The sequence below is a fragment of the Malurus melanocephalus genome, unplaced genomic scaffold, assembly GCF_030028575.1.
Source record: "Malurus melanocephalus ecotype Western Australia unplaced genomic scaffold, MMel_1.1 scaffold_743, whole genome shotgun sequence".
NCBI lineage: Eukaryota > Metazoa > Chordata > Aves > Passeriformes > Maluridae > Malurus > Malurus melanocephalus.
Genome location: NW_026623975.1, coordinates 36,410 through 62,565, shown reverse-complemented (window position 1 = coordinate 62,565; position 26,156 = coordinate 36,410). Strand labels below are relative to the sequence as shown.

The window sequence follows — 26,156 nt, the reverse complement described above, 5'->3', positions numbered from 1 at the left end:
CCGCTTCCATCAGACGCTGCCAGCCTGACGCAAAGTGCGGGGGCGATGCCCGTGCCGGTGTCTGCCTGAGTCACCCCTTCCGGTGACCGTGACGAGGACATTCGGTGCTCCGGTGACTCCTGGCTGCTCCTTCCTTCCTCGGAACCAGGGATCAAAGTTCCCCGGGAGCTGGTGAAGGGCCCCAGCACCTTCATTCCCCTGGGAAAGGTAAARCAATGGGGATGGGGGGCTCCTTCACCCTTCCCTGCTGCGGGTGGGGGGACAGGAAGGGTCCCAACCTGCCCGTTCCTGGTGCCTGGTGGAGTGGGGTAGAGAGGGTTCACCCAGYCCAGGGGGATCCCTGGGGCAGGGTTGGGGGGGATCATTCTGGAGATTGGGGGCACAGTTGTGTCTCACCCTGGTGTTTGCCTGCCCTTCCTGTGCCTCCGTTTCCCCACTCATCCAGGCATATCTCTGTTTCCCCTGTGATGTAAAGGCCCACCCCAAAATTCTGCCCTGAAATCCCCAGGGCACCTGAGCCCTATCTCAGCAGCCACCATCCAGATGTTCCTCTTCATGCAGAGATAGTGCCCTGGTTTCGTCACCGCCCTTGGTGGGGCTGAGCCCCATCTCCTCCCCTTCACTCCAGAGCCCAAACAAACAACTCAACCCACAGGCTGAGCTGGACAGGCTCTGTAGGATCTCTCATGGAGACCCCCAAACACCCCCTGCCCCCCAGGGCTTGGAACAGGGAGATGGGCAACGGGAGGCACCGGCGGTGTCCGTTCCGGAGACGGGGCACTTGCAGTGGGGTGAGGATCTGATGTTGGTGCTCTTGGTGCCTTCATCCTGCTTGTTGGGGAGTGTCTCCGTTTAGGTTAGGGGGATGTTGGGAAGAGTGGGGGCCGACAGCTCACAGCCCTTCACTTCCCTCCTTTCCCCATTCCACAGGTCCCACAGGAAGGTGGGGAGAGCAGCCTGCGCCAGCTCCTCAAGGACTTCGTCTCGGCTGGCAGGGTGGACCACGTGGCCATGGTTATGGGGCTGCACCCCCAGTACCTCAGCAGTTTCTGGAAGACCCAGTACCTCCTGCTGCGCATGGATGGGCCCCTGCCCTACCACAAACGCCACTACATCGCCATCATGGTGAGCAGCAGGGGCCGGGGGATGTCGGACACWGGGAGCTCTGTGGAGTCCCAGCACTGCAGCTCAGCAGGCAGGAAGGCATTTGGGACCCCAGAGATGAATCCTTCTCTCATGTGGGGTCCGAAGGGGTTTGATGGGGTCCCAGCACCGCTGCTCAGGAGGCATTTGAGACCCCACAGTTGGGTCRCTCTCTGATCTGAGGTGCCCACCCCGGGTACCCCAACACCTGCCCTCCACGACCCCTGGGGACTGGTATTGATGGTTTGGGGGGAAAACCTCCCGTATCTGGAACTTGTATCCCCAGGGAAGATCCTCCAGGATCGATCTGGGAACAGTGTGGCTCCCTGCCTTGGCTCATAGCAGGGCTGGGGGCTGACTACTGCTCTCCCCACAGGCAGCAGCCCGGCACCGCTGTTCCTACCTGGTGGGATTGCACATGGGGGAGTTCCTGCAGGTGGGGGGCAACCCKGTGTGGCTGCAGGGGCTGCACTGTGCCCCCCCAAAACTGCGAAACCTCAATGAGATCAATAAGCTGCTGGCACACCGGCCCTGGCTCGTCACCAAGGAGCATATTGAGGTGAGAGCTGATGCTGCCAGCACAGATCTCCCCCCAAACACAGTTTGACCCCAGGAGCCACATCCCTGCTTGCACAGCCCCCAGATTTAACTGTGTCAGGGCTGAGGGGGTCACTGGGATGGGAAGGGGTGACTTTTCCCCGATGGGTATMTGGGTGAGGCACTTCCCAAACACACTCCCGTGTCCCTGCCCTTGGCTTGCCCCAGCACCAAGCTGTGGGTGGGGGTGGTACAGCTGGGGGCTGGGGCATCTCTGCAACCCCTCTGTGTGTCACAGGCTCTGCTGAAGCCGGGGGAGGACAGCTGGTCGCTGGCAGAGCTGGTGCAGGCATTGGTGCTCCTCACCCACTACCACTCACTCGCATCCTTTGTCTTTGGCTGCGGCATCAAACCTGAGGAGGACCAGGATGGGGGGAGCAGCTGCTGGCCCCCCTCACCCCACAGCGACAGCAGCCCTGCCTCTGGCGACAGCATGGGGGGCTCTGGGGTAAGAGGGGCTTTGCCTTGCAGCAGTGTGAGGGCATGGTGGAGTACTGTGTGCTTTATGGGGCTTCCCCTGGGAGTCCCAGAATGGTTTGGATTGSAAGGGACCTTAAAGCCCATCTCGTTCCACCCCTGCCATGGACAGGGACACCTTCCACTAGACCTGCACTGGCAGGGATGGGGCAGCCACAGCTTCTCTGGACAAACTCTGCCAGGCCCTCACCACTCTCACAGGATAGAATTCCTTCACAGTATCCTATCCATCCCTTCCTTCTGGCAGTGGGAATCCATACCCCATTGTCCTGTCCCTCCAGGCTATTGTTCCAAGCCTCTCTCCTGGAGCTCCTTTAGGCACAGGAAGGGGTTCTAAGGTCTCCCTGGAGCTTTCCCTTCTCCAGGCTGGACAGCCCTAGCTCTCCCAGTCTATCTCCAGAGCAAAGGAGCTCCAGCTCTCAGAGATCTCTGTGGCCTTTTTTGGGAACAGCAGATGCTTTAGGGCCATGCAGTATCTTCCACGTCCTCCACAGGACTTCACCCTCTTGCCAGGCCCAGTGATGGGTCATGGGAGCTGCTGGAATCTAGGCWGGACAAACCCAGAGGGAGATGCTTGTTTGAGCAGTCCTGGGAGTTCCCCAAGTGCCAGCAGATCTGGGCTTGGGGGTCCCTCTGGCTGACCAAGGGCAGGATCGACCCTGCCCTGTGCTTCCTCAGGGTACAGATGCCATGCAGGAGGTGGAGGTTCTGATGGAGAAGATGAAGCTGCTGCAGGAAAACCAGCTGGAGGAGGAAGGAGTCACACAGGAGGAGATGACAACACACTTTGAGCTGGAGAAGACAGAGAGTTTGCTGGTCCCTTCCTCAGGTAAGAACATGAAGGGGGCAGCTGGCTGGGGTTAAGGTCCCCATGGGGCAGGGGAGCCCAGGGGACAGGGGGAAGGAGCCAGTAGCTGCCTGAGAGCAGGATCAGCTCCTGGTGCAGTGCTGGTTCTCTCTGGGCTCATGGCTGCTGCCGTGGTGCCTTGTAGATTTTTCAGATCCCTCCCTGCAGTCCAACATMCGCTGCTTCCTGGAAGACCCTGAGTTTGGATATAAGGACTTCACACGGAGGGGGGAGCAGCCACCCCCCACTTTCCATGCACAGGTGGGTGCTCAGGAGTGGCTCAGGTCRGGGGGCTCCTACTTGGGGTTGTTCCCAGATTTGTGGACAGTGGGTGAAGGGCTGGAGCTGAGCAACCAGGTGCTGAAAGTTGGCAGGGSTGTCACCTTAGGGGGAGATCCCACCCTACGACCCTGGCCTTGGAGGGTGTTATGGTTTAAGCCCAGCTGGAGATGAAACAATGCAGCTGCTCACTTAGCCCCAGCTTTCTTACCCCCGAACCAGGGAGGAGAATCAAAATAAAACTTGTATGTTGAGATAAGAACAACTTGATCATTGAATATAAAGTTTAATCATTGAATATAAAGTAAAATACAGTATTGATGGTAAATAATTATAATAATGACAGTGTAAGTGATGCACGATGCAGTTGCTCAGCACCCACTGACTAATGCCAGACCCTCCTTCCCAAACCCAGATTGGCCCCTTCTGGGTAACTCTGCCCAGTCYATATACTGGGCATGACGTTCTTTGGTGTGGAATATCCCTCTGATGACTTTGGGTCACCTGTCCTGGATATCCTCCTCCCACTGGCAGAGCCTGAAACAAGAGAAAAAAAGTCCTTGACTTAGGACAAACCCAGCTTAGCAAAAAGCGAAACCATCAGTGTGTTACCAACACCCTTCTCATTCCAAATCCAAAACACAGCACTGGAACAGCTACTGAGAAGAAATTACCTCTATAGTGCCTGAAACCAGGACAGAGGGACGCCGCTTTTCCCCATCAAACCTCTATCCCAGCATCCTTTCTCCAACAGGATTACACCTGGGAGGACCACGGCTACTCGCTGATCAACCGCCTGTACCCGGACGTGGGGCAGCTCCTGGATGAGAAGTTCCAGGTGGTTTTCAACCTGACCTACAACACCATCGCCGTGCACTGCGGCGTCGACACCTCCATGCTGCGCCGCGCCATCTGGAACTACGTCCACTGCGTCTTCGGCATCCGGTACGTCCCCAAAACGTGGCTGGGGTTCCTTCTCCTCTTGGGGAAGAGCCCAGGAGCACGTCCAGTGACTTGGCCTTTGTCAGTGTGTTGGTGCTGTTTCACTAAGGGAAAATGATGCTGTTGGTGGGCTTGGCTGAGGTTCAGAAGCAGCCTGGAAAAGGAGAATTTAGGAAGAAATTACTATAAGTTKGGTGAGGCCTTGGCAGAATTTGCCCAGAAAGGTGGTGGAATCCTTATCCCTGGAAGTGTCCAAGGCCAGGTTGGATGGGGTTTGGAGCAACCTGGTCTAGTAGGGGATGTCCTTGTCCATGGGAGGTGCTGGGACTGGATGGGTCCCTTCCAACACAAACYATTCCATGATTCTATGAATGCACAAGTCTTGTGGCTGGAATAACACATCCTCCTCTCTCCAGCTATGAYGACTACAACTACGGAGAGGTGAACCAGCTCCTGGAGCGCAACTTGAAGATCTACATCAAGACAGTGGCTTGCTACCCAGAGAAGACAAGCAAGCAGATCTACACACAGTTCTGGAGGCACTTCAAACACTCGGAGAAGGTGCTGTCCCTCCCYTCCCCTCCTGGCAGAGTGTTTGGGGGTACTGACCCCACGCCCTGACTCCGCTCTCGCTGTAGGTGCACATCAACCTGCTCCTGCTGGAGGCACGGATGCAGGCGGCTCTGCTCTACGCCCTCAGGGCCCTCACGCACTACATGACCTGAGCTGCCTCTGCTCTCTCCTCCTCCTYCTGCCATGGCTGTGCAGGAAAGGCCCAGGGGCACCTGGTACCCTGAAGACTCATCTGGAGCATTGTCTCCCTGCTTAATGGGCTTGGAGCTGTGCAAGGGAAGTGGGTGCTTCTCTGTGCTTTCTCCCAGGAAAGGGGAGCCCCAAGAAGCTGTCATTGCTGGGAAGACCCTGAAGCGCTGCCCTGGGCTTGGCAGAGCTGTGAATGCTCCACTGCTCTGTGCCTTTCTCGGGTTATCCTGAATGTAGCCGAACTGGGGTGTCTGTGGGTGCAGTGCTGGTGTCACACCCCTGTGACAAGTCTTGGCACCAAGGCTGCCACCCCAGAGGACTGTTCCCCTGCCAGAGATGGCCAGAGAGTAAACAGGCTTTATCCCTGCTGTTTGGGTCCCACCGTGCTGGGAGACAGGAGTGCTGTCCAGGAACCCCCTCCCCACCTTTCTGCCTCATCCCCTGCGGTTTGGGATGTGAAGTGCCTTTAAYCTGAGTGCCAGGGCAGGAGCAGGGCAAGGACAGAAATACCTGAGTGTGTTTTACACCTTTGTGCATCTTTTTSCAATCACTGGCACATCTCCGCTGCCTTAGCTTTAGGGGCTGAGGTGGGGAGCTGTGCTGGGGCAGGGTGGGATAGGGTGACCATGGCTTTATCCAGACACAGCCGAGCACTCCCAGCAGCGCAGCTCACCTGGGGAGCAGGATCCAGGGCCAGCAGCATCACCACCATTGGTTTGGCTCTTGAATCATAGCTCCACTTAAGTTATTTCTCTAATTTTGGCTGTTGTTTACTTCTGACTGGGCATAGAAATGCCCCTGTAACTTTGCTATGAATCTTGTTTGAAAAAATAAATGAGTTCTTTTTTTATTCTTTCTCTCCTTTTTCACTTTCCCCTTGGTCAGCACCAGGGGCATGAGTAGAGTGCAGGGGTCCTGCTGCTCTGGGGGTGCCTGGGAGCAGCATCCCTGAGTTGTCCAAGGGGGGATGTTGTAGGTTTGAGTACTCTCCATTTGCCTGAGGGGCCGAGGTTTGACTTCAGTGCATCCTCCTTGTGGTGACTGTTTCCAGTCTTTCCTGGCTGTGTCATCTTCTCGCAAAGCCAGGATTTGAACACGACACTCATCCCCCTGTGGGTGTCCCGTGAGATGCTCTGATCTGCTGCTCTGAGCTGCACTGGTGCTGGGGGGGTGAGGCAGCACTGTGGACACCCCAGGCCCGTGATGAGGAGCCCAGCATTTATCAGGGCGTGGGCAGGAGCCCCTGGAAGCTGCTGATAAATCCCTGAGGAGGGACCAGCTCTGCACGGGAGGTGCCAGGAGCCATCCTGGTGAAGGCTGGGARTCAGGGTCCCTCCACAAGCTCCCCAAAATGAGCTCTATCCTTGCAGACACAGCAGAAGAGCTTGGCAGGATGGGGTACATAAACTTCCAGCTTTCTGCAGGGAAAATGCTCATTGCTTTAGATTTAAGATGACAACGGGTCTGTCATGATGTAGCTCACAACCTGTCCTCACTGGGGATAGATTTGGCTTATCCCGGGGRAGCTGTGGGCTCTGGGCACCCCAAATGGCTGCTGGCACATTTTAGTCCTTGGGAAGCAGCCAGGCAGCAGGGATGGTGCGGGGAGGGCTGGGAGCAGCCCTGATTCAGGACCTGCTGTCACCACCCGGGATAGGGGAGCCCCCGCGCACCCCCAGCTCTGCAGCAGCCAGGGACGAGCACCCTGGTGCGTGCGAGGGGGTCCCCAACACTTGCCAGGACAATGGAGGGGACAGACCGGCTCCACAGCCCGGAGCTGTTCGGATTTACAGCCCAAAGCGCCCCGGCTCCAGCCTGGCCTCGCAGGGGCTGAAAACGGGCGGGTGGGACCGGCCTGAAGCTCTGGGTCGGGACTGGCCGGTCCTCCCCGGCCGCTCGCTGGAACCCGCTCGATGCTGCCCCGGAATCCCAAAATCCCAGAGCGGTTTGTGTTCGAAGGGACCTTAAAWCTCATCTCGTTCCACCCTGCCCTGGGCAGGGTTACCTTGCACCAGACCAGGCTGCGGTGTGGGGGGAGTCGTGACAGCAGCTCCCCTCGGAGGCCTGAGGTTTTCAGGGTCAGGTTTCCCTTGCCGGAGTGTTAAAGGATAAATCTACCTCCGAGGTAACCAAGAGAATCATCTCAGGCTTCTGTGGGMAAACCCCAAACCCTCATCGCGGCCCAACACCCCATCACCCTCCATGCCAACTCTCCTCTGTCAACCCCTGACTCCAAAGCCCCATTCCTACACCTCCAGCACCCCCCACAGCAAGTTTCCACAGCCTCATCCCACACTCCCAGCACTGCCCACCCCAACCCTCCATGATCAGTCAGCCCCGGCCTCAGAGCCTCCCCCAACCTCCCCCGCACCGCACAATCCCCCACCGCAAATCCCCTCCTGCCCCAAAGCCCCACCCCAACCCCATCAACCCCAATCCCCAACGCCCCCACTCCTCCCTGTTCCGGGGGAGGGCGTGTCCTGCAGCAGGGGGCGTGTCCTGAAATAGGGGGCGTGTCCTGAAATAGGGGGCGTGTCCTGCAATAGGGGGCGTGTCCTGCAATAGGGGGCGTGTCCTGCAATAGGGGGCGTGTCCTGCAACAGGAGGCGTGTCCTGCAGCAGGGGGCGTGTCCTGCAGTAGGGGGCGTGTCCTGCAACAGGAGGCGTGTCCTGCAACAGGGGGTGTGTCCTGGAATAGGGGGCGTGTCCTGCAACAGGGGGCGTGTCCTGCAATAGGGGGCGTGTCTTGCAGTAGGGGCGTGTCCCGCCGTGGGGGCGTGTCGCTCCGGCACTACAACTCCCGGCATGCCCCGCGCGCGGCTTCCGGCGGGTCCGGGTTGCGGCGGAGGCGGCGGCCGCTGCAGGTGAGGGCGGGCGGGGGCCGTGAGGGCGGGCGGGGGCCGGGAGCGCCGGTACGGCCCGGGGAGCCCCGGCGGGGAAAGGACGGGTCCGGAGAGCCCCTGCTTGGCCTGTCGAGCCCCCTGCCCGGGGCCAGGCCTAAGGAACGGGGCGGGAGGCGAGAAGCGGCGGTCACTGGGGGGGCGGCTCGGGAGCCGGCGATGGCGCGGAGGGTCCGGGGCTGTGCCGGCGCTGCTGGCGGAGCGCACCGGGGGCGGCCCGGGGAGGCTCCCCGGCAATCGGCTGGCGGGTCAAACACTCTCCTTGTGCCGGCTCCGGACACAGCGAGCGGAGTTCCCGTCCCTCTTCGCTGCTGTCCTTCCTGGGACAATTCGGAAACCCTGAATGGCTTGGGCTGGGACTACAGTAAAACCCGGGTTTTTGTCCTTGCTGCCCTCCTGTGCTTTGCCTTGAGTGTTTCCACCTTTCCCAAAGTTCTGTCTGAGGCAGCCCCGTTGGTATTTCTTTGTTTGATCTCTCTTGCCTTAATGTTGACTGTAATTTGAAACGCCCCGCTGTGCTTTCTGGCTTAATTGTTCTTTCCTTCTGTTTGCACGCAGATGAATTATTTACCTCTGTGCCTTACACTGCGTTGTATTTGTCCAGGTGGAGGTAGGTGAGGGCTTGSTGCCCTTCTTTGGGGCTGAAATACTGCAAAAAAGATGAACGATGTGAGAAAAAGCTCAGCTGAGGCTGAAGTGAACTATAAAGCTCCTATAAGCTTTAGGATGTTTAAATGCTGCTTCCACAAACCTAGAAAGAGAAGTGGGAGTCAATCCCAGAATGTCCTGGATTAGAATGGCTTGGGGTGGGACTTTAAAGCTCCTCTTGYTGCTCCTCCTGCCCCAGGCAGGAGCTCCTTGCACTGTCCCAGGCTGCTCCGAGCCCTGTCTGACCTGAGCTCGGAGATTTCCAGCGATGGAGCAGCCCCAGAGCTCCGGGCAGCCTGGGCCTCAGCACCTCACAGGGGTGGATTGCTTCCCAATACCCATCGAAATGTCTCCTTGTTTGGTTTGATACTGCTCGCCTTGTTCTGCCACTTTCTGCCTGTATAAAAAAACATTCTCCCTTTTTATAATCTTCATTCCAGTCCTGGAAGACTGTAGTGAGATCTCCCAGGAACCTTCTCTTCTTGTAATTGTTTCTTTATTGCTTGAAGAAATCTGGACTTGTACAGGAGTGAGTGTTATACTTGAAATTTGCCTTTGAAAAACAAGCTCRTCAGCGAGTCCTGGGCAGAATTAGGGAAGGTGATTTATGAAGTTTCCATAGTCCACTCTTGGTGGGTAAGGGATGTTCAGGTGAGTTAGTTTGATGTGCTATAGAAGTTACAAGGGAGTGTAATTAGATTCCTCTCCTCGTGCTGTGATTTCCTGAGGAATGCCTGATGCTCTTCAAGCAAACTTTTTAAATGAATCAAAATTGATTTTAAGAGTAGGCAACACCTAAAATTGTAAACGTACATGTCTTAAATTCCTTTTTGTGAAGACAGCAAAAAAGGGCAAAATAAAGCTAAAATGAGGCCAGTTGTGAGGGACAAGGCTGGTACAGTCACACCAACTGAAGCAGAGTATCTGACAGTGATGGCAACAAAACCCCTTTCTCATTCTGAGTAGATTTAAAGCTGTTCTTGCTGACAGTGCTGGGAATGACTGCACTGTTCTGTCCCAAAACAAGGTGTTTTCAAAYGTGTCAGTGTGTAACACACATGTGATGCTGTTATCTGATAATRATAAATGTTTTGCAAGGAACATTTACTTTCTAGGTTACCAAGAAGTGAACTGTGTCTCAGACACAGAGCATTCTSAAGTTCTGGAAGCTGGAGTGGGAGTCCTGTTGGGAGCATGGGGCAGTGCCACAAACAGGGGGAATGTGATTGCATCCTTGTTTTCATGCTGCTGGATCAGTGATCTGTGATTATACAGCTTTCATTCAGTCACTGGTTAATTTGATTTCCAGTTTAATTTGATGACAGTTTTGAGAGCCAAATCATTTGTATTTAAACAAATGGCTTCTATTTTGATCAAATTTCATTGTGTTTGGCATGTGTTGGAGCATTATATATATTAGAAATCACTGAGACTGTGGTTGCTGCAGGTTTATTAGTTGGTGATGAATATTCAGTTACAAGCTGTACAAATCCTGTGTTTGGCCGGGGTGGGAGAGGAGGAGGCTTAAAGGCAGAACTGGGTTTTTCTGGCTGGTCTCAGTGATACAGTGAATGAAGAAAGTTGCAAATATCCTTGAGATTATTTGGATCACCTCAAAACGTGTCATTTTTCAGGCAGAACCTGAATTTTTGGCTGGAGAGAATGCAGGGAAGCTGGTAAGGCTGTTGGGGGCAAAGATGTCATCTTGCTCCTGCATCTATTAAGATGGGAGTGGAGATGCTTTGGGTCATTCATAATTAGTTCCCTAATTCTCTTTAGCTGTCATTTTCTGCATACAAGTGCCGTGTGGGCTTATTTTCTGAGTGTGAGAATGCTTTTATTTTTTGCAGGCAAGTTTGGAGCCCGTGGAAAACYAGTGGATGCACAACTGTGGTAGCATTGGGCCCCAGCTTTGTGTCGAGGGAAAAAAAGCCCTTTCCGAGATCTATTTTTATCAGTTAATTAGCTGCTCTTTCTTGCTGCCTTGTCAGTGCTGTGGTGGTGACTATTCCCAGCTCTTCCCTGTGCAGGGGGTCATGGTTAGGACAGGAATGCAGCAGCTCTCATGGCTGGAGCTTTAAATCCTTCCACACTGTGCCCCTGGGCCCAAGGGCAGATTCCACATAGGGGGTTGGCATTTAGATACACAGAATTTTGCTGGTCTTCAGCAGGGGTGTTTTCCCAATGGTGACTGTCCTTAATTTTTCTCTTTCTGGAGGACTTGTTGTATCTCAGTAGGAGTAGGAGCAGAAGTGTGGAGGCTGCTGTGATTTGTGAATGGTTGGATGACAGGCCTGGGTTCAGAGGTAAAAGACTGCAGATTTCCCAATTCTGGTTCTTATCTACTGATTTTGAATGACTCAGGATAATCTGTCAGGGTTGGAAGGTGACCAGGCACAACATCTAGTCATGCCACATTGGTATTTTGCTCCTTGTAGATGAGAAATTGTCATTTTCCCGATTTCAAAGTGGTGAAGCCCTTAATCTGAAAATTACTGTGTTCATTCTGGTGTTGGATGCTTTTGAYTCTGAGCTGTTCTGAGATAGGGAGGAGAGGGGCAGCTTTGGTCCCAGCTACATCCTGGTTGGCATTGCCTGAATTTCTTTACTGGTGACTCTCTGCTCTTTCTGCTGAGGACAGGGTGGGGGAGGGAAGACTAATTGTCTCCAGAGAGAGGCTTTAAATGCTGTTAGCCAAAAGAACAGGCTTCATCTAACTTGAATGAGTTGAGAGAAAYAACACGCAGCACCCATGGCAAAGATACCAGAATTCAGAGTGGTCCAAATCGTTTCTCTCTGCTGAGCCCTGGAAATAGATTTTTGAGTAGCAGGTATGTTGGGTAAGTCCAGCACCAGCTGTATTCAAGGAGTTGTTTCTTCATTTGCATCTTGTCCTGTATTTTTGTGAATGTGTAATCAGGAGTTTTAACTCTGCAATTTTTTAATTTAAGTGCTGATTCAGGTTTCACACCGAGCTTTTCTGCCTGTGGATCTTGTTTTTTGTATTAACTTCTTTCCAAAGGGGGATTTTTCAGTGAAATAGAAAAAAGTTTGCCTTTATTCTGCAGTAAATTCCTGCTGCTCTTGGGAAGTGGAATTTATAAAGCTGCAGTGCTACATTTAAGCCTGGAAAGGGAGGTGGGGCAGAAACTACCAGAAATTCATTTCTCCTTTAATGTGGAATTGTATAGGTGATACTCTTGCATGGAGAGCAGCAGTCCTTGCATAAACACTGGATACATTAACATTTCTAACTAGTAAATTTATGGATAATCTCTTCTTTTGGAGGATTTATTCTGATTTGAGAGCATTAGCCTCTGGGAAAATTAAACCTCTTTTAAATCCACTTTGTTCAGAGACTAGACTGGGGAACTGCTGGTAAGCCCTGCCATTTTCCTGCTGCTTTTCTGTGGGCTTGATTGGAATTGCAGGGCAGGGACACAGCTGGTCCAGRGGCATCAGGGCTTTGGTTTTAGGTGCTTTATCCAGTTGTGGCAAAATGGATTTGGAGCCTGTTTGCTGTTCCTGTAAGGAGCACGTGCAGCTTTAAGCATTGCCACAATCAAGAGAGCCCCTAAAACAACCAACCCCARAGGTAAGAAAGATTAAATGTTCATGGGAGCTGAAATGTCTGGATAAAGCTGTTTTTCTGCATAATGCCACAGTTTTGGGGGGCTGATCGTGGCTGAAATGTCAGTGTGCTAGGTTCTGCTGTGCTTGCCAAGGCTTACCTTCATTTTAGGTGGCTGATTCGTGGCTCTGTGTACTTAATCATAGTTTCTATAGCAGTGAAATCTTTAATGAGCAGGTGGAGTTTGTTCTCAATCCGTTGTGGGTTCACATGAATGTTGTGGTCGATTATTCCTGTCTTCTTCTGAGCAGAGTAATTTCATGGGGGATAATATTGAAGGATATTTCTGGTTTGCGTTTCTGGTGCATGTAATGAGTACYGAAACAGCTCTTTTGTTTCAATAGTATTACTATTCTTAATATTATGGCATGAGCATTGCTTTGTACTGTGATGTGTGGCTGCACTGCTGAGTAAATGCAGAGTAGGATTCCTTATGTTGATGTGAATGTTCATATTACTAACTTCTGATTATCATTTAAGATAATTAAACTTGTGATTGTAGATTACTTGAGTCTTYCTGTGCTCTCCACAAACCCTTCCCTCAGGGTTTGATATTATCCGTTGGCTCAGAAGTTGTTGGGACACTCTTTACAACTGTAGTCTTGTCCTGAAAGTTGTACTGAAAGCTCAGATTCTTCTGTATTTCCAAGGTGACTTTGCTGCAGGAAGCTATTGGAACTTTCATTCTTAATGCCAGCAGCAAGGGGTTTGATTTGCATCCTCAAGATAACGTGGTGGGTCGTGGTTTTCTGTGGATTTGGAGCCACGTTGCCTTGCTCTGGTGTCATATAAAATGTGTTCTTGAGCTATGAGCAGACATTGATCCCGGAGAAGAGCACCAGCTCTTGGGTCCCTCCGTGGGATGAGAGTTCTCTGACAGTGCTGCTGAGGAGCTGGGCTTCAGCAAAACCTTGTCTGAAGCTGGTGTTAKGGTTGCTTTTGGGGAAGTGTGACAGTTTAATGTTTGCCTGCATTGATCATCCTCTTTTCGTCCTTGCCYTCTTTTGAGCATGAGCACTTTAAAAGCAAATAAAGCTTCCTCTTCTGAAATTGTGGTTCTGATGTGGCACGTGACTGCTTGTGACARCTAGGGCAGGTGAAACAGGAATCTGTTAGGAGCAGATTTGTATCTCCATTAAACAGGAGGGGAATATGTCCATTGCMAAGAGTCTGTTGGAGATGTTGGCTGCATTTTAGTGTTTTATTGCCTGCTTTCAGGGTGCTTCTTTTCCARAGGGGTTATTTCCTTCCTGCACAGCATCGTCCTGAATGGGAGTGAAAATCTCTGGTAGTGACTGAGCCATTGCATGTTAAATTTAATCGTCTGGGGTCATTGGAGCAGGCGATGCATCAGTCAGATCTCAAGATGTGATCTGCCAGCAGAGGGATGGAGTCCCCAAAAGCCAGAGAGTGCCTGTGTGTGTTTTAGCAGATTGCAGTTTAATTGGGCTAGGAGTGAGTCKGAGTTGTTTTTGTGGCTGGAGTATTGCTGGTCGATGTTGTGATCCCTTAACAAAACAGCTCTGGTGGAGGCAGCCTCTGCCCTTGGGCTTTGTGCTGGAAGCGAAGCAGAGTCTGCTGTGTCCATCTGTGCTGGCTGAGGGAGAGCTGCAATTTGGAAATGCTTTGAACTCTGGGGGGGGAGCAGGTGGCTTTTCATTGTAATGAATTGTTTATTCCTGTATAGACTGGGGTAGGATTTTGTTGCTGTCTCTTGTTCCRAGAAAGTAGAAGGAATGAGGGGTAAAAAGTGTGGAACTGGTTGAACTGGAATTCCTGGGTAGTCCCTGCCCTTGGGTTATGATCAGCAAAGTCCTGCTTATTTCAAAACCTGGGGCTGACAAATCCTCGTGCTTTGGAATCTCTTGGTGGCTTGCCTGAAGTGTTGGGATCCTTGGAAAGAGAGGAAAACTGCCAGGCCATTAATTACTGGTGCACCCCATTAATTGACACGTTGCCAGATTAGGCTGCAGAACAACTGGGTTTAATCTGTGGTTTTATTGAGGGGGAATATTCTGATTTCCCTCCAATTGACCTCTCTACTGCCCAGTGTGTGATTAGTGCAGAAACAAACTGGGTCAACCGAGGCTGCTCAGAGGATTTTGAAACCAGCAATTGCAGTTCCAGCAATTTGCAGAAACCAGCAAATGATGTTCAAACCATATAACTGAAGGACATGAGCAAACCAAGATTTTTAGGGGGAGCTGGTTTGTTTTTAAATGAAATCAGAAAAACAGATGACCTTTTGGCATCCACTGACCTGGAAAAAGGCTTGTGCATCTCTTCCCCTTTGTACCACTCTGTCCAACCCAAATATACCTTTACACMTTGTCTTGTAATCTGTATTAGAGCATTTGGCATGGCTGATCTGTTTAGATTTTTTAAGAATTTCCCCTGTAATATTTAAACTCCCGTTGTGCACCCGTGCTGTAAACTATCCCTTGGGAGAACAGTTTGGTGCTSTTGAGTTATTCTACATTGTAGAAGAGAATTTTTGTATTGTTTACCATGCTCTTAATCTCACTACTGACAGATAAAATGAGTTTTTTCAGCCCTTCTTTTAAGGACATGATGGGTCTTCATGGCCAGCAGACCCATGGCATTRGGTGGAGTTGTCTCAGCTAAGCAAAAATCTGCTCATCTGTCTTCCTGGAAGGAGTGMTTGATTGGTGAGAGAATAAAATGTTGATTTTATTTCTGAAACTGCATTTATGAAAAGAAATGGGCAGCCAGATCCCTCGGGTAGTTGGGGAGGGTTTGTGAGTCTAGTCCTTGAGAAACATTTGCAGCTAGGGAGAGTCCCGATGACTTGGATCAACCGTTCAAGTGGCGTTCGACAAACCAGGGAGGAAGACTCAGGACATWTTCTGTGTGATGAAGGGTAGGTTTCTCTGTGCCTGGCCTCCATCTCCCAGCTGGCCTTATTCACTTTTTCTTGGTATGATGGTGAGCTCTTGTGGGCAGCATCAAGCCCTTGCTGGGCTCTTGTCATCTGCCCCAGTGGGAACCTTGTGGGGATTTGGCCTTCTGGGTGCTGCTGTAGTAATGTCATTTTTGAGTGGTGTAAAGCAAAGGGCTGAACTGGCATAATAAATGGTAATACAGTATTTGTTTATTGGCTGTTACTAGCACCATATTAGGTCAAAATGAAWAATCATCTGGTAGCTATTAGGTGAACTTGTTTTAATTTCATGGGTCATGGTCTGTATAAATGCAGGACCCTGTTCCTCAAGCTATGGGTGTGTGTTAAACCCTTCCCTTYCCTTCCAACTGATGGATATAGTTCCAAACCATTCTAAGAGCATCCTTTCTCTCCCCTATGTGCTTTTTGTTTTCCAAGACAGCCTTGGGTTTTGGGTCTCATTGCACGAAAAGCCCTGTACTAGCTGCCCAGCTGCTGTCATGTCCCCCTCTGGAATGGTGCTTTAGAGCTGAGCCACCATGGAAGCTGCCTTTCCATGCCTAAGGCAGGCCTGCTGGCAGACACTGTGGAGAAGTAATGTGCCACTTCTGCTTGGAAGAGTTGTCAGTTTTCTAGTTTAGTTGGGAAGAACAGCCAACATTGGCTTAGGTTTTAACTGGACTTTTGGAAGCATGCCATAGTCTTTTGAAGGAAGCTGTTCATGTTACTGGAGGAGATGATTAGCGAGGACAGAGGGGTCCATCTAATGAGCTTCACTCTGAAGAAGCTGAATGAGTAATGCTCCAGAGGTCTGGGTAGGGATTGCTGAAAATGTGAACATGAGGAGGGGGAAGCTGGTGATTAGTAAAGCTCATGGAGGTGGATTCCTCAAGGCTGAAAAAAGCAGCGTGCCTTGGTGTGCAGCTTGGTGTGGTGTGAGCTGGGGCTGCTGAGGTCCTGTCCTTCCAGCCCACTGCTCTGGACATGCTTGGGCTGGGTCTGGGATTGTTCCCGGAGCCGCTGGGTCGGTGCTGGTGCCAGAAATGGATGGAAAGGCATGAGAGGAGGTCCAAGGGCTGTTTGTGGTGCTGTGGGAGGATGTGACAGAGCTTAACACACGGGCTGAGCTGGGAAAGACAAAATTCCTTATGCAGCAGGGAGCGTGTGAAGACTGGAGAAATAGGGTGGAAAACTGGAAAATGCTCCAGCATGGCTGTGAAGCAGTTGTTTTCTGTTGTGTGTGGATTAGCTGCCTAGCTGGAAAAAAGCCATCACCTTGCTGCTGGGAGTTCAGAGCCAGGTCAATGGAACAGGAATATATTCTTAGAGTGGTACAAAGAGCTGGGAAAAAAAACTGTCAAGTGTTTGAAGTCTTGAGACAAAGACTGTGGTTCTGCTGCTGTGATGGCCTGAGCAGTGAGGGGCAGGGCAGTGTCCTGGGCACTGAAAGCTGCTGAGCTGTGCTGGCAGCAGGGCTCTGGWATTCACACCRCTCTCAGGCCCAGGGAATGTGGGAGCACACAGGGGACATGAATATTCAGAGAAGCTGTCACATGTCATGCTAGAGGAAACGAAAAATCCACGTTCTCTCAGGATTAGGTATCTGGGAAACCTGTGACAGTAGGGGATAAAMGCAAATTTCTGTTCCATGGGGCAGGTTATCTCAAACCACCCATTCCTGAACCAGCTTTCCAGTTAGCCAGTCCTAGTTAACGCTTGCAGCAGGATTTGCACTGCTTTATCCATTACTTTGGTGAGAAGTGCCTGTTTTGTAGTGCAGGCAGAGCAGTGTGCTCCTGCTTTGGTAGCCTCTGGCATTGCTGCAGGAGTGCAGACTTCGCTTCTTCTTCCTCTAYCCTGGCATCACTTTTTTCCCCCAGTGTGCCTTTTGTGCTTGTTGTGTTAATAACCAGATATTGTGGATTTAGTGTTGTGCTCAGCAAGATCCTCCCAGCACAGAGTGMGGTGCTTCCAGCCATGCTGTCAGGCGTTGGCAGATGTCTCTGGTGTGCACAGTGAGTGTCCAGCAGCACCCGACTGGCAGCATTAGTATTCCAGGCACASTTGTGCCCCTTGTAGTATGCAAAGCTCAGCACAGCCTGCTCAGGAATGCCCTTGAAAGGCAAATTAAACCCAGGTCCCTGCTGGCTCTGGGGGAGTGGGAGCACTGCTGTCCTCTGTGCTGAGGCGTGGAGGTGGCTGCTGCCATTTCCCTGCCCAGGAGGGCCCGCTGAAAGGGCAGGCAGGGATGGGGGTTCTGCTGCCTTCAGGGGAGCATTCCCTGACAGGAGATTGGAGCTGAGGTCAGGCTCTGCTCCCAGGGAGCAAGGAATGGGACAAGAAGAAACAGCCTGAAGTTGTGCCAGGGGAAGTTTAATATCAGGGAGAACTTCTTCACCGGGATTGTCAAACAATGGCACAATCTGCTTAGAGCAGTGTTGGACTCACCACTCCTGGAAGTGTTCAGAAACATGGATATGGCACCCRGGGACATGGGTTAGTTGGTTGCCTTGGCAGTGCTGTGTTAATGGTCGGACTCAATCATCTTAGAGGGTTTTTCAGCCTAGGTGATTCTGCAGTTCATTCATTCAAGTTCTTGCAAGTAGTGTGCTTGATGCAGCACGTGGATGCACCAAACCACGCATCCAAAATGYGTGTGAAAGCTGTATTTTAACTGTTAATGGATTAGGCGAGGCTGTAGTGATTCTGAGGGTGTTTCCTAAGTGACTTGTGGCAGTCTGCCTCTGGAAACAAGACCTCCTGATGTTCTTAACTGGCTCACTTGCTGCCCAGAATACTTGTTCTACCTTTACAGATACTTGTTCTCTTTTCTCAGCTGTTTAAAGCTTTGATCACCAAAGATGTTTTGAGGCTTTAATGGCTCCTGAGGTGTTTTCCCCCCATTCCAACATCACTGCAATGGAGTTGTAGCAGAGAGAAGTAGCCTGGAGCATGGTTGTCTGATCCAAAAGAAGCATTTTACCCACACAGCTGAGCAAAGCACAGCTGAAAAGCCCCACTGGGCAGAACTTCCGTGGATGGTGTGTTGTGGTTGCCTTCACTGACACCACAGCCCTGGGATGCTCCAGTGCTCTTGAATAAGCTGAGCACAGTCAGCAAGTTGTCATTTGAGAGTGATCAGCTGAGCTGATGCTGAATTAAACCACCAAACTCTGCTTTGCTGCTGGGAGTGAAGGTGATGAGTTGGCCTGGCCTTTATGTGGAAAAGGTTAGGCTGAAGTGGGCTCTGCATAAAGGCTGGCTTTGACTCCTCAGCACTGGGAAAACCTTATTTTGTAGTTCTTCCCCAGGCACCCCATGCTGTTTCTACTGACATATGCAATTGTGGTTGTCTAAGTTTGAATGGCAAGATTTTGAGGACAGAACCTCCCTTTCTCTAAAATACTGAGCCTGTTTTTACTGTTCTACGTAATCTGTCAAAATCGACACATTGTGATTTCCCCAAACTTGGTTCCCCTTGCACCTCCTTTCAGAAMTTTCTCCAGAGAAAAACTGGCTTTGCTCCTAAAATCCTGGTTCCTTATTTTTTTGTCTTCCACCCTGCCCCAGTATATTCAGATGTGACTTGATGCTGTATGACACCCGAAATACTTCCTGTGCATGTGCTGTGCTGCCTTTGCTAGATCAGCAGTAGCTGTTCCCTTTTACAGCATGCACATCCCTTCCTGAAGAGGCAGATGTGGAATGTTTTATCTCGGTACAAATATTGCTGCTTTATAATAATGGCACCTTAATTTTGTTTCTCTTTTCTTTCCATCACAGTGTATGTGTGTGTGATTAGAAGYTTCTGATCTTCAAAGCGGGAGTGACAATGCCACACTATTCCTAGTTTGGGGCAGAATTTCTGCTCTAGGTTCCCTCCACGCTCGCTCTGTGTAGGTTGAGCAGAGCTGATAGAGAAATGAAACTAAATCTGAGCTTTGTTCACACTTGGAATTTTAATTTGTGTGTTGACTTCGTTTCCTGTTTTTGTAGGAATTGCTCCGGACACGAGCGTGCAAGAGGAATGGAAGAGAACGCTGGTGAGTACAGCCTTAGATATCCTGCCATAGGTTATGGACCTGACCTGTCCTTCATGGTTCAGCATCACAAAGATCCTGATTACTTTAAACTTGATGTCTTCAAGTGTAGAAGGTGATTAGAGAGTAATGYAGTTTTGTAGATGTGTCAGCTGGGCTTGTTCTATGGTGTGGACCAGGTCTGTCCATCTGGAAGTTCTTGTTTGGAATCTCCCATCTGTGAAACCTGGAATACAGGCATCTTGGCTATCCCAAGCTCTTGAAAGCAATAACATCCCCTTTCTTAATAGGGAAGAGGCCAGAAGCAATGAGCTGGTTTGAACAAGGCACGTGGCAAAATGTAAAGGAGGATGAGCTCCTGGTTGCTCCTGACTTTTGTTCTGTATTTATTAATCTAGGCTGCTGTGTCTTGAAGAAGATACAGGACTTTTTAAAATTAAATTTTTTTACAATTAAAATTTGCATCTCTTGCTTTAGGCAGTGTGTACTGTTTGCCCTGAAGCAAGCAAATTCATCACTGGTAGGTTTAACTGATACAAGGATATGGTTGTAACTAAAACTCACAGATTTTTGGCTGAGACATTGCCTTGAATAGCTCTTCCATCTGTTTGCCTTAAATGACTACAAGAAAGAAGTTAAATGCCCATTTTTTTCTCTACCATTGACATGAGATTTACATGAAAKCTCTTGCCTGCACTGTGGGAAACCAGTATTCATGTAGCATATTGCCCTCATACCTTCAGGACTGTGATATTGCAATTGGTGACTTCTAACTCATAAATATTATTTCTAGGTTATTGTATGCAGTCAGGTGATGCCATCCTGAAAACTGTGAGRACGAATGTACTTGTGAGCAGGGCAGTGTGCTTGGTGAGGCAGATGAAGGCCAGTTTKTCACTTCATACAGAGCTGGTGTGTTGGAGTCCAGTGGCCTGATCTGTGAGACAAGAGTTCCTGCATGAAAACATAATGTGCTTGTAATCCTGGTGGCAAGAACTGCTGTGCCTTCTCAATGTCAGGCTGTAAGGTGCACATTTAATCTCTGATGATTGCTTTCCCTTTCGTTTTGCTCATGACAAACTAATTCCAACTGATGACTTGTGGAGGAAGTGAAAGGTGAAGTGATTGTGGCACTGGCAGCTGAGGCTGGAGCAGTGGCTGTGGAGGTGGCAGTTCCTGGTCAGCCCTGGGACAGAACACAGCTGGGCCATTTTTAAGTCTCTAAGCCTGAATTACTGGGATGGCTTTGAGCAAYATCAAGGGCCAGGTTGGATGAGGTTATGAGCAACCCGSTCTCATGGAAGGTGTCCCTKCCCTCAGCAGGGGGTGAATTAAATATTCAAGGTCCTTTTCGTCCCAAACCATTCTGTGRTTCTGTGATCACTGAGYTCTGCTTATTCACCAGGATTCAGCCTTGTGCTGGGACTGCCACAGTCAGCTGTGTTCACATCACAAAGCTTTGTGTCCCTTGTCTTGTGCAGTTGAAGCCCAGTTTTTGGGTAGRTCAGTGAGACACAGGGCTGGAGCCCGTTGAGGTTTCTGAGAGTCCCTGATTTGAGCAGTGCTGTTGGCCTGGGATGTGAAACGCTGTGTGTTCTGTTTGCATTTTGTCAACTTAAGTAAAGTTACCTCCTCTTTCTGTCTGAACAACTCGAGCTTAGGATGGAGTATCTGTACTGAATCTTTGCATAGGCAGAACCCCCCGTGGCTGGTCGTGAAGCTTTACGTGTTACCTCCTTGGTGCTGGTAGCCCAGAGCCCCMTATTAAAGACAGAATAAACAGATGGATCTTGTATTATAATGTGCTTAAAATTCCTTTGCTTTTAAGGATATTGATTCTCCAAGTGCTGCTAAGTTCAGGACTCCTGGGTTGATCCCGGAGATGAGGTAAGCTGGAGCTGAGCTGAAGTCCGAGTCTGTGCCCTTCGCTCCTTCCCAGCCCGGTGCTTTGGATGCATTGCTGGCCTTCCTTGGTTGGATATKAACTGCACTCAAAATGCTGCATGGCTGGCGCTTGGTTGAACTGGTATGCTTGGAATGGCCACTGGGAATGCACAGGGAAGCATAAATCCTTTTGAGCTGTTAGGCTTTCACTAGCCATGGGTGGGGGGGGGGAGCCTTCCTTGGCTGACTGCCCTGGCTAATTAAAAATGAAATTTGCTGTTGTCTTCAGATTTTAATTCATGCTCATCCCTGAGGATGAGTGGAAGCCAGGTCTCCAGGCAGCTGCAGTGAAGTTGCAGAGCTTGTCCGTACATGATACTTTAGAACAGGTATACAACTTCAAATTTGCTCACAACCCTATCCTGAGTACYTAAAGTATGGAGAAGAAGACACAGAAGCCAGTGGCAAACCTTGGGACATGGCCCTGAGCAAGTGACTGTAGGTTCAGTTGCCACATGTGGTCTTAAACTGAAGGAGGGTGGGTTTGGATTGGATATTAGGAAGAAATTCTTCCCTGTGAGGGTGGTGAGGGACTGGAATGGATTACACAGAAGCTGCAGCTGCCACATCCCTGGAAGTGTTCCAGGCCAATTTGGACRGGGCTTGGAGCAATCTGATCWAGTGGAAGGAGTCCCTGTCCATGGCATAGGGTGGAATGGGATGAGCTCTAAGGTCCCTTCCAACCCAAACCATTGTGGGATTCTATGATTTTACATCAGCTCTCTGCAGTAATTTAGGCGGGGGTGTCTCGTAGCCAGGGCAGCCTCACGTGGCTTTGTCACTAATGCTGGACTTAAAACTGAGCTCCTTCCCTGTAGGCTACGCCTGTGTCACTGGCATTGGCTTCAGCAATGTASAGGCTGCTCAGGTTGCAGTGACGTGGAGATGGAGGAGGTTCTGAACCTGCACTTTTCTGAGAGGTGCTGCTGGTGTTCCACTGGGGCCAGCCCTGAGTGGTCTCTGCTGGAGGGACAGTGCTGTCCCCGAGGAGCTGCCAGGGCCAGGACTGCTGGGAGGGGAATAAATTAAATCTAAATATACACATGCTGCCAGGCCAAGCTTCCTCAAGGTCCCACCTACACAAGCAATCTGTTGAAGGGAAATGTCTCTGGAACACCTTCCCCCTCTTCAGATCCTTCCTGTGGTGCAGTTGAAGGATCACACTCTATTTTTGGAACCTGTTTTTGCTGTTCCATCTACTGCCTGTATTGTCACTGCCTAGGGCCCCTCCCAAASACTGCTCACTCACCTTACCATGATCTGAGCTAGGTTTGGACCTTTTTCTTTGTCAAGGAATTGTATTCTATCTAGTATTTCATCTGTCTGTAAATCTGTGAGATCTGAAAAGCAAAATRTAGAAGTGGAAGCTTTGTGCTTGGCAGGGCAAGTCTCACCTCATGCCCAAGGCTCCTTGGAAGCTCTGCTGCCAYGCTGGATCAGCCTTTCGTGGGAGCAGAGCTGCAGTTCACTTGCCCAGYAGTGAGTGATCATTAATGATCAGGTTCAGAGGGAGCATGGAATGCCTTTTCATGCAAAGTGTTTGCTGTTGGGTCCTTTGACCTCCTGTACTTTGTGCTCTGTTGACAGTTTCTGTCTGTGCAGGTATTGGCATATGAACCTTTTAGTTCCTAAAAAGTCTAAGTCTCCATGGGGAAACTGCAAAACATTTGAGGAAATTAGTGAAGTAGCCTTTGCACACACAAGCTGTTACCCAAAGCTGCTCGTTTAGAAAGCTCTTGAAATACTAAGTTTATGGATGCATTAAGAATCTTCTGCAGTTACTTTTTTATTGCATGCTCACTTTTATCCCCTTTATCTCCTGCTGTGCTACTTTTTTTCCAATTCTTCTTCTAAAAATAGGAAATACCCTTCAATTCCTTCAACTTTGTGCAAAAGAATTTGTTTTAGCATCTGAGCTGACTCCTGGGTTAYGTGCCTCAGAAAGAAACCAGGTTGATATGAATCTGCTGCTTCTGGAGGCTCGGCCTCCAGATACAGTCTGAGTAGAGGAAAAGGCTGAAAATGGGAATATTTGGTTCTTATCTCACCAGCTCTACTGCTTTTTCTCAACAGGATGCATGGCTGGCTGCCTGATTCCCATCTTTATCCCCAAAAAMCAGAGCTATACCTTCAGATGCTCAGAGATTCAGAACTATTATGGGAGCCACTATAGAATCATGGAATGGTTTTGGGTTGGGAGGGACTGTAAAGCTCATCCCGTTCCACTCCCTGCCATGGGCAGGGACACCTTCCACTAGATCAGTTTTCTTCAAGCCCTGTCCAGCCTGGCCTTGAGCACTTTGAGGGACAGGGCAGCCACAGCYTCTCTGGGCAGCCTGTGCCAGGGCTCACAATCCYCCAGGGATTCCCAGTAGCCCATCTAACCCTGCCCTCTGGCAGCAGGAAGCCGCTCCCCCTTGTTCTGTCACTCCAGGCTCTTGTCCAAAGTCCATCTCCAGCTCTCCTGGAGCCTCTTTAGAAACGGAAAGGGGCTCCAAGGTCTCCAAGGTCTCCGTTGAAGCCAGGCTGCTGAAGCTGGCAGGCAGTGCCAGCAGTGTGTGCTGGGTTTGATGTGCAGGATTCTGGGTTTGGGAGCTTTGCTGTCACCAGCTCAGCGCTGCTGAAAAAAGAGCACYTGCTGCTAAGTAGCCAGTGGAAATCTCTTCATAATGTGCAGAATGAAAAAATGGGGTTTTCTTCCAGGACGACACAGAAGCTGTGATTCCCCTCAGATCCTGCATATGATGTGTGTGCAGCGCTACCATTCCTCTGTTCCATACTGCAGAAGAACCAAAGTGGCCAAAGTGCCTGAGATCAAATCTTTAATTACAGTTGATATGTGCTAATTTGCAAGCAGGCAGAAAGGCAAATTCCTGCTGTTCCTTAGGCAGGTTACCAGAGGGTGGAACTGATCTCAGCAGAGACCATTTGACTTTTAAACAAGGTGCAGCACAAAGCATTTCCTTACCTACCTGAAAGCATTACTGTAAGTAGGGGCATTATCCTGACAGCCTTTTGTTCTCAAATTTGTTCTAGTTCTTAGWGTAATTAATGTACTGAGTGCTGTCAGGGTGCTTGGGGCACTCCATGACATGTTGGTGTTGCTTTTCTGCCTGCTGTGTTTGCAAATGGTTCAGCTTAGCCATCCATCTAGTTAGTGTGGCATTTCTGAAAATAAAAACCCAGTAACTTCCCCCCTGCACAACTTGAGGAGGTGTCTGAACTCTTGCTGCCTTTCCCTCCTGTGCTATGAGCCAAGTGTTTGAYAGAGATTATTTGCTGGCCTGCCAGAGACCTTGTAATGCTGCGACACCCCATTTTGAGTGACTTTTAAAGTCCTTGAGGTAAGTGGTCTTGCAGTTTGTATCCGTATCTCTGCCTCGGGGGAAGCAGAGGTTAATTCTGCTGGTTTTGTGGCTTCCTGGATCAACCATGGATGTGCTGGGATGGAGATGCTTTGACCTCCAAGGTGGTTGGAGCAACTTAGTGGCAGAAGTTGACGCTGAGTGAGAAATGTCATGGTCACTTAAGTGCTTCATGATGAAATTGAACAATCTTAYTCCTTGTGTGAAGAGATAAGAGCTTGCAGGACATGTAATCAGTCTCTGGGTAATTCAGGGTGACTCGCTGTGAAACAGTGAATGTGGAGTTCTGTGGGTCAATTATGGCATGGAGCAGGGTGATAGGTTTCCAGAGTTCCTAGTTTTCATTTTTAACTTGTTGGATGTTAAATTGACCTTGCTTCTGGAACACTGCCTGTAAATTCTGTCCAGGGATTTTAGTAGCTGATTTTATTGGGGTTGGGGTTAGAAGAGGAGCCTGCCTGGAACCAGAGGCAAGCAGGTTTAGTATAAATGAAGTGATTTTTTTTTATTACTGTTTCTTCACACAGCAGCAATGTGTCCAGACTGAGTGGCAAACCTGGCCTTTTAAAAACAAAATAGTGAATGTTCTCATTATRCTGCTGCCTTTGTGAGCTGTAAATAGTGTTAGCTGAGCTGTTGGCTGCACAAAGCTACTCCCAAGCCCTCAGGCTGGTCCTGAGCTGCAGTCCCAGTGTGAACATTTGGATGTTGTCACTGCTGACATCACCACTTTATCTGCTCGGTTCTCCTTTGTCTTGGAAAGGAGCCCTGGCTCTGATTGCTCTAGGTATCTTTTGYCTCCTGAAACAAACAAGAAGCCAGAGATATGAGGTGGCTTTTTTMCAGGTTGGACCCATCCAGCTGTGATGGGATGAGCCGATAACCRTGAGCTGCTTAGGGAGAACATGGTTCTTCAACCCAGCCTGGGTTTGTCTTGTTCTGTGATGCAGGGGTTTTAAGATTTCAAAAGGATTTKCTGTTTGGGTTATGATAAATTTGTATTCCCTCGCACATGAAGAATAACATTTATAGGAGTTGTTAAATTCCGTGTACAGATCTGTTCAGCCTGAGGGTGCTTAGGYTGTGCAGGTTCTGAGCTGAGCTTTGCAGATTCAGGCTCTGCCATGGATCCTGGTGCCTATTAGAGCTAKTCTTAAGGCTCGGTAAGGTAGAGCTTTGCACACTGGTGTAACTCAGCTGTGCGATTTCATTACCATAGAATCACAGAATCCTTCAAGTTGGATCAGCCCACTAAGATCCTCAAGTCCAGCCATTCCCCCAGCAGTGCCAAGGTCACCACTAACCCATGTCCCCAAATGCCACATGCACACGGCTTTTAAATCCCTGCAGGGATGGGGACTCTACCACTGCCCTAGACAGTATGTGCCAGGGACTGACAACCCTTTSATGAGAAGTTTTCCCCAATATCCATTGTAAACCTTCCCCGGCACAATCTGAGGCAGTTTCCTCCTGTTCTGTTCCTTGAGCCCTGTGAGCAGAGCCCGACTCCCACCTGGCTGCACCCTCTGCTCAGGGAGTTGGAGAGAATGAGGAGRTCCCCSCGACCCTCCTTTTCTCCAGACTGAGCTCTCCAGCTCCCTCAGCCGCTCCCGGTGCTCTGGATCCGTCCCCAGGTCCCTTTCCCGTCCCGGAGCCGCCCCAGGTCCCTTTCCCGTCCC

The 26,156-nt window shown here is 50.2% G+C and overlaps 2 protein-coding genes and 1 long non-coding RNA gene across 5 annotated transcripts in view; 2 read left to right on the top strand and 1 right to left on the bottom strand.

Annotated features, from left to right (window-relative positions):
- The first annotated feature begins 624 nt into the window (after positions 1–624).
- On the top strand, positions 625–5,724 carry SESN2 (sestrin 2). 2 transcript variants are annotated; one of them, XM_057384739.1, is made up of 8 exons: positions 625–791; positions 931–1,125; positions 1,520–1,702; positions 2,896–3,046; positions 3,210–3,325; positions 4,098–4,288; positions 4,702–4,846; positions 4,924–5,724. In XM_057384739.1, exons 1-8 carry the CDS (start codon positions 687–689, stop codon positions 5,008–5,010), a joined length of 1,173 nt encoding a protein of 390 aa, XP_057240722.1. In that variant the 5' UTR covers positions 625–686; the 3' UTR covers positions 5,011–5,724. The 2 variants fall into 2 exon arrangements, with proteins under 2 accessions (XP_057240722.1, XP_057240721.1); XM_057384738.1 differs by adding an exon at positions 1,979–2,188 and having other exon boundaries at positions 4,702–4,991.
- Positions 3,644–5,782, bottom strand: LOC130584637 (uncharacterized). Its single transcript, XR_008966522.1, has 3 exons — positions 5,721–5,782; positions 4,018–4,439; positions 3,644–3,880 (listed from the first exon to the last, which is right to left on the bottom strand). It is a non-coding gene; the product is annotated as an uncharacterized LOC130584637 (long non-coding RNA).
- Positions 5,783–7,857: 2,075 nt separating this feature from the next.
- PHACTR4 (phosphatase and actin regulator 4) overlaps positions 7,858–26,156 on the top strand; it is a 49,926-nt gene continuing 31,627 nt past the window's right edge. The window contains exons 1-3 of one of the 2 annotated variants that reach the window (XM_057384749.1): positions 7,858–7,911; positions 8,506–8,557; positions 19,125–19,171. In XM_057384749.1, coding sequence (XP_057240732.1) covers positions 19,156–19,171 — 16 coding nt within the window. In that variant the 5' untranslated portion in view covers positions 7,858–7,911; positions 8,506–8,557; positions 19,125–19,155. Of the gene's footprint in view, positions 7,912–8,505; positions 8,558–19,124; positions 19,172–20,996; positions 21,056–26,156 lie in introns of those variants that run through there. The other variant, XM_057384750.1, reaches the window with a different exon arrangement.